This window comes from Euphorbia lathyris, chromosome 1, assembly GCF_963576675.1.
Source record: "Euphorbia lathyris chromosome 1, ddEupLath1.1, whole genome shotgun sequence".
NCBI classification, from domain to species: domain Eukaryota; kingdom Viridiplantae; phylum Streptophyta; class Magnoliopsida; order Malpighiales; family Euphorbiaceae; genus Euphorbia; species Euphorbia lathyris.
The window spans coordinates 102,392,004-102,399,545 of NC_088910.1; the positions used below are offsets into that span (position 1 = coordinate 102,392,004).

The 7,542-nt window shown below is 32.8% G+C and overlaps 1 protein-coding gene across 1 annotated transcript; it reads right to left on the bottom strand.

Moving 5' to 3' along the window:
- Positions 1–3,108: 3,108 nt before the first annotated feature.
- Positions 3,109–6,862, bottom strand: LOC136212661 (cationic amino acid transporter 6, chloroplastic-like). Its single transcript, XM_066002781.1, has 5 exons — positions 6,343–6,862; positions 5,967–6,177; positions 4,987–5,317; positions 4,661–4,892; positions 3,109–3,782 (listed from the first exon to the last, which is right to left on the bottom strand). Exons 1-5 carry the CDS (start codon positions 6,740–6,742, stop codon positions 3,241–3,243), a joined length of 1,716 nt encoding a protein of 571 aa, XP_065858853.1. The 5' UTR covers positions 6,743–6,862; the 3' UTR covers positions 3,109–3,240.
- Positions 6,863–7,542: the final 680 nt, after the last annotated feature.

Genomic DNA, 7,542 nt, shown 5'->3' on the forward strand with positions numbered 1-7,542 from the left:
TATGTGATAATTTATAAAATCGGAATGATTTCTTTAAGTTAAATGGTCACGATAACAATTTTGGACAGAATATTTGAGTTTGCCAACTTTAAGAACTATACATTTTGTAAATTTTTACGGGATTGCATTTCCAAAAACCTCATTTACCCTAAAAAATAGGAAAAACAATAATGTGGGTCCTAAATATTAATTTGCTGAAGTTTAGCCTTTAAATTGTTTTTTTTTTTTAAAAAGTGTATGGACAGATACATTACGATTATAAATTGAAGAAAATTGGTATTTTGTTCATTAAAGAATTTTTTTTTTTCTTTAACATCAAGCGGTGATAATTTTGTCCACAATGATGGCAGTTTAATATAAATCAAAATTTATGGTTTAAAAGTCATAATCGGTAAAAACTAATATAATAGTTAAAAAATAATAATTTGAAAAACTAACTTAAAAATTTCTCTAAATAAAAATTCTATAAATAGAAACAAAATCACTCATCATTCCAAATTATAATTATAACGGATTTTAATTGGAATTGTCCGAACAACATCGAAAAAAGTAAGTTCTTTGGAAACTTGTTAAACTCCCTTTTATATCAAGGTGCATAAAAGAGTTTATCTGATCTAAACTCCACACTAAAACATCCGGCAATAGTTGTGACTAACATACTGTTCAACCTATTCATCAAGATAATTACATACTTTTCGTAACTCATCCCGATTTTAAACGAAAGAATAGTAATCCTAAGCTTTGAAGTTGTGAATGATCTTTTCAACACATTGAAGAGAATCGTGAGTTTCTGAGCTTGTGCTAGAGCACTAGAAAAAAAAAACTCTTTTGCATCAGATTCTTAATCTTTTCCACACGTATAATTGCATCGACATCGTACCACTAGACGTAGCGTGTCATCTTGCATTTCATCATCTTCTTTCACAATCTTTGCAACTTAACAAATTGAGTACGAGTCTGAGGAACCATAAGAGTGTATTTGGTCGAAGTCATTACTGTAAAAAAAATAATTGAAAAAGAAAAAAGGATTAATCTATATATACAAAAACGTCTTATCAATCAAAACCCATTTCGATTGAACTAACAATGCTTCCAAAAAAATTATTTCTAATTATTAGAATTTCTTATAAATATATCTGTAACTTTTTGGAAAACTATTTTTTTTTTAATTCTTTCATTAAAACAAATACTAACAAAATAAAATATTCTGTTTGTCCAAAAATTACTAAAATTATACCAGAAATAAAAAAAAATCCCAAAAGACATACTGAAAATATCGGGTCGAAAATGGGTTAGCTGTGGATGGGTGCGGGCTGCCACGTATCTTGTCGTGATTACCATGTGTAACACTTGGCGTGTGCTTGCACGTAGGCACGTGGTGGCCATGCACCGCCTTCCCATCACATATGTCTCAAAATTTGGTCAGTTCTAGGGTTTTCTAGATCCCTAGTCACGATGGTGAAGTCTGTTTGTCCTTACGATGAATGAAAAATAGGATTTGAGACTCAAACACTCTCGGCTGAGAATGAAATTCGTATTAATCCGAAATAGAAAACCCTCAAACGGAAATTAACACAGACTTAATACAAAATTAATCCTAGCATGCAAAAATTATGTTTTCTAAATATTCAGGCACATCAAAACAGATAAAACACATATATGGGTTTGATACCAATGAAGGGTTTATTCTAACAAATAATCCTAATATAAACAAGGGTTTAAGGCTTTCTTGTAGATCAGAACTGTTGGGGAAGATAAAGAATATAAGAAGAGAATCAACCACGATCTTATATCACCGATTACGAATTATCCACGTAGATATTACGTCACAGATGAAAACGGTGGATCCATAAATTAAAGCAGATGGAGAGATATGGTGGCAGAGAATGAGGAAGAAGGTCGAGGAATTGTGTCTTGTCTTTTATCTGATTGACAATATTGATTAGAGTTAGGTGGCTATTTATTTATAATATTAGTTTAATTTATAAAACTCTAACCCTAATCTTCTATCTTTCTAAATTAATTTGACCTGATTCTATTTGGGTGTATATTTATTCGGTCCATGACCCGAATAAATCCTAACAGATATATATGTACCTTACAGACAAATTTAAACCTTACTAGTGAAAATTATAGGTACAAAACAATGGAGGTTTCTATTGGGAATCATGTGTTGTGGGTAATGACAAAAATATTAAGGATGACACTTTAACATCAGATCCCACTACAGAATCTTCTCTAGGGTATGGTAGGGTATTATCACCCCCAACATCCATATCATATGTAGATATATATTTTAATTTTCTTAATTAATATACTTAATTAAATATTTATAGCAACTTTGCTTCATAATTAATTTTCTGCTCATCATTATATTAATTTAGTTATATAGCTGGTTTTGTGTCCAGGTTAAACTAATCCCAGGTTTTATCAATTCTTTAATTATCCAAGATAATGGTGAATAATATTTTTTAACTTCCAATATCTAATAAATCTAAAATAATAATAATAGCTAGGGATAAAAGAAAAATGTTATTTGATAATTGAGATCTACAACTGCTTTGATAATGCAAGAGATAATAAATAAATAAATAATAAAAATGGGAAAGTTTGTCAAATCATTGCCTTTTACAAGCTTTTGGCCCTATCCTTAGGGTCAATCATGTTTTGATGATAAATAATTCCCCATCATTAAAAGATATCATCATGGCCATTTTACACTACTAAAGGACAAAATTGAACTATTAATTGGATCATAATTATTCAATTAAATATTAATTACTTCCAATGGCACTCACTCATCTCCAACAAAATAGTATATATGCTTATTCCATCTTCTTCCCCTAATTGTGTATGATGATGCATATAATAGATCATATATAGCGTAGCTAAGGGATTTAAAATACAAATTAATTAAATATCCGCTAATCTGTTCGTTTATATCCACTGTTATGTTAACAAGATTTATCTGATTTTCGAAATAGTTCACTATGTTACAGTTGTTTCTCAATTTTAACTAAACACTTCTATTATATTATTTGTAGTGGAAAAGCAAAAAGAGCTATAAAAAAGAGAACTGCTTAGCGACAAGTGACTCAACCATGATAGTAAGAACAATGATTAAAATTTTACTAAATAATATACAATTGTGAAGATTGAATAGATATCATATATAAGAACAAGAAGAAGAAGAAAAAAAAAGAAGAAGAGGAAAATGAAGAGAAGTTACTGAATTAGTTGTTATAAAACTTGAATATCTAGCTTTAATGGGGTTGGGACATGGTCTCCACCCAACTCCATCTCTTCAGCTTGATAAGTAGAATGTACACCATATAACACATAAAACAAAGTAATCAAACAAGCCCAAATCCCAAACCTTTGAAAAGACAGCAGCTTTAATGTTGTCATGAGGAAGACATTAAGGAATATAGATATTGCAGGTGGCCATGGCATCATTGGGACTGACCATGCTTCATTAGGTTGTGTGATTGAAGGTAGCATGTATTGAAAGAAAGCTGTGATTAAAACCATAAGGAGACCAAAAACACATAAACCCCATTTTTGTTGATCAAGTTTCCATGAAATAGAGAAGGCAATTGCAGTAGATGAGAGAAGGAAAAGGTAGAAGAGGGTATGTGAAGGGGGGTTATGGCTGATTATCACATATCTTCTGTAGATTAGAGCATTGGCTACCAGATAGAATACTAATAATGTGCTGATGGAGATCATGTCAAAAATTATGCTCAGGTCTGTGAACAGTGCAATTGATGCTGTACAAAGCCCTACAAAAACATTAACACATCAATTCTAATTAACATCTTCATTAGATTTCAACTCAATTATGTTGTTTTAGTATGGTAAATCATCACATATCTTTGGACAATGTTTTAACATGATTACAAAAGTTCATTCTGTCTTAATAAAATAATGCGTCTTTGATTTTGTACCGATAAAATCACATTCAATGATTTCTAGCCATATTTTCATCGGAATCGCTGATATAGATGCTTACTCTAGTTATTTGTTCCAATTAAGCACGGTGTAAATTCACTTACATATAATATGTTTCAACCCTCTCTCTTTCTCTTTCTAATAGGTTATATAATTTTAGTACTCTGGAAACTTTTAGGGTTAAATGGAATATCCACATGTAAATGGATGATTTGAGTAAGGGTCCACATAATCAATTCGGTGAGAATGTAGTCAGAAAGCTTTCGATGTGATTTTATCGGTACAATATCAAAAGTGTGTTTTTTCTTATTTAAAACACTATAAAAAAAAGCATGGATTATCCTCGCTTAAAAAGCATAATACATCCCTGGCTCTATCTAGTTATCCAGAAAAGTAAGTGTCTCTTTACATTTTCAGAACATCCTGTTTACCTTCTTAAATGTTCTTAAATAACCTATTGACCCTTTAAGTCGACATAACAAAGCGATATATAATATTTTGGACTAATTGAAGTGTGTATTACTTTAAGCAAGTTCATGAGGCATTACTTTAAGAAAGTTTAGAAAGTATCTAGGTCTTTATAAGCAAGGACAAGAGATTAAATAGGACGTTTCTAATGACTTTTCTGGATAAACACAGTAGCTAGAGATGTATTTGGATGAAAAGAAATAGTAGATATATAGAAATTGAAAAAGATGGAATTGCATACCTAAAAAGAGAGTAGCATTCAAAGGAGTGCCAGTGGAAGGATTGACCTTGGCTAACCAAGAAGGAACAAGTCTAGCCCTTCCAATAACACAAAGATACCTTGCTTGCCCTAACATAGCAACCAAAAGAGAAGCTACTATTCCCATACTTGCTCCTGCACCAACCACATTGCTAGCCCACTCCCACCCACCAATCTTTTGGAAAACCATTGAAAATGATGCCTCATTTGGTATCTATAAAAAGTAAGTTCCTCTGCCTAATTAGGATATCATCAAGCACTTAGAGACATGCTTATGTATGCTATTTTGTCATAATTACTTTACTTACCATATTATAAGGCACCATGAGGCACAAAGACAAGGCCATAAGGCAGTATAAAACACAGACTATGAGAACTGAACCAACAATCCCAATTGGAAGTGATTTTGATGGGTTTTGAATCTCTTCTGCCATTGTTGAAATTGAGTCATAACCGATGTAGCTGAAGTAAACTATAGCTGCTCCATTTACTATTCCTTCAACACCATAAGGAGCTAGCCCTCCTGGCTCTACTAAGTTCTTAACACTTCCCTTGGTCAGACCTCCAATTATTATGAATCCAAAGAAAATTACATGGAATACTGTCATTACTAGGTTCAACATTGAGCTTTCCTTTGTACTGCAATCCCAAAAAAGAAAAAAAAAATTAATAATTTCAATCACTTTCACTAGTCAATTTAATCATTACTACATCAACTAACTCTACTCATTAGTCAATTTCATTCTAACACAACACTAAATACCTGTTAAATAAAGATTAAGTCCACTAATAACCCAAATGCCCACTTTTACTAAACTAAGACATGGTGACAAAAATTGGGAAAATGACAAATTTTTTGGTTTTTTATAATCTTATTATAGATAGTAGTTCACTTAATGACCATTTCAATTTCGATTCCCACTAAATATAGAATAAAAATGAAAATATTTTCTAGTTTTGGAGTGAATTTATTTCACCCCACCGATAGTATTAGTGGACGTGTAACATTCACCAATATAAATGGCATGGAGTCCGAAAATATCTAACTCCGCGTCATTTATATTAGAGGACACAAAATATGACAGGTGGGGTGAAATAAATTTACCCCGAAACCAAGAATACTTTCGTTTCTACACTAATCTTGTAAATAAGATTACAAAAGATCGCAAATGTGTCGGTTTTCGCTACAAAAAAGTATTCCTATACCATGACTAATTATTAAAACAGCAATCCAAACTATTGAAAGATGAAAAAAAAAGGATTAATTAAGAGATGAAACTAAACAAACCTATGGCAAAGACAGAGAGTGAGAAGAAGAATAAGAGCAACAGCTACAAAATCCAAGTTGTCATATCCTTCAACTGAAACTCTCCATTTGTTTGAATCAGTTTTCCCCACAGCATAGCATAGATAATCTGTGAAACTCCTTGCAACCGCAGCATTTGATAATACATATTCCATTAATATATTTGATCCACCAAAGTACCCTATAAACTCTCCTGCAACAAGTAGAGAGAGAATCCGTTATCAGATGATGACACGTCAGCACTACTGTGGTCCAGGACGACTTGTTCCCGGACCACAAAGAAAGAAAAAAAAGAAAGAAAGGGTTGTTATAATTAATTAACTAAAAAAGTAATGAATGAGCATTGTTTGAATAATACCAAAAGTGACTCTAAGGTAACTGAAGGCACCACCGGCGACCGGAATCTGAACGGAAAATTCAGTGTAACATAAAGCAGAAAGAAGGGCAGAGATTCCAGCAATGATATAAGAAATGAAAACAGCAGGACCAGAGTTGTGAAGAGCAACAGGACCAGTAGTGACAAAAACACCAACACCAAGCATGCCTCCTATGCCAAGAGCTATTAAATCATACCACTTGAGCTTTCTTTTCATGTCTGCACCTGACCTTAATCTTACTTGGTTAAGCTCTTCTTCTGGTGTCCATGTGGCTAACATTCTCTTTTTAAGCTTCTGAGGAGTTTGAGAGAGGGATTGAAGATACTTCAACAAGGAAGAAGAAGAAGAAGAAGATGATGATGGTGATGAAACAGTTGCCATGTTTTGGTAGTAAAATTAACAAGTTTGTGTGTGTTTTTGAGGATTGGGAGGTTGAGTTTTGAGGGTTTTTAAAAGGATGTGTTTGATATAATTCTAGATTCTTTTATAAAGGTTGATGGGGGGAACCAAATGGGTGTTCCTTACCTTTATTCATGAATACCCTAGCTACTTGATGGGCATAATTATATTTTTGACCCTTGCATTTAACCAAAGGTTTTACTTTTGACTGTTGAATTTTGATTTGGTGATAATTACCACTTTTTAACTAGGGATGTAAATGGGGCAGGGATACCCGTCCCCGACGGGGCCCCTCCCCGTTGGGGACGGGTAATCCCCGCCCCGTTTTATTATGGGGCGGGGACGGGGATTAATATATGCCCCGTTAGTAGAAACGGGGCGGGGATGGGAAAGGGTATCCCCGCCCCGCGGGGATCCCCGAACCCGCCACGTATTGTGCCCTAAACCTTAGCTAACTTAATTAATAAACATCTGAACAAACATACGCCTAATTAATTTCCATTAAATAAACATCTAATAAAAATTGACAGATTCAATCATATAATTTATTCCATGCATCATTTATCTCTCTTTAGGCGGTAGTGAAATATTAATAGAAATTGTTTAATTATGAGAAAGATTAATATTTAGTGACCTCAATATTATGATAGTGTTTGAAAACAGAAAATGGAAGTACAAAAAAAAATTTGTGGTTGATCAGCCACATTAACATTTTTATTTATTTGGTTGGTCAGCATTATGATGAGTAAATCATTTTTACTTATTTTATTTCTTATCTTCTT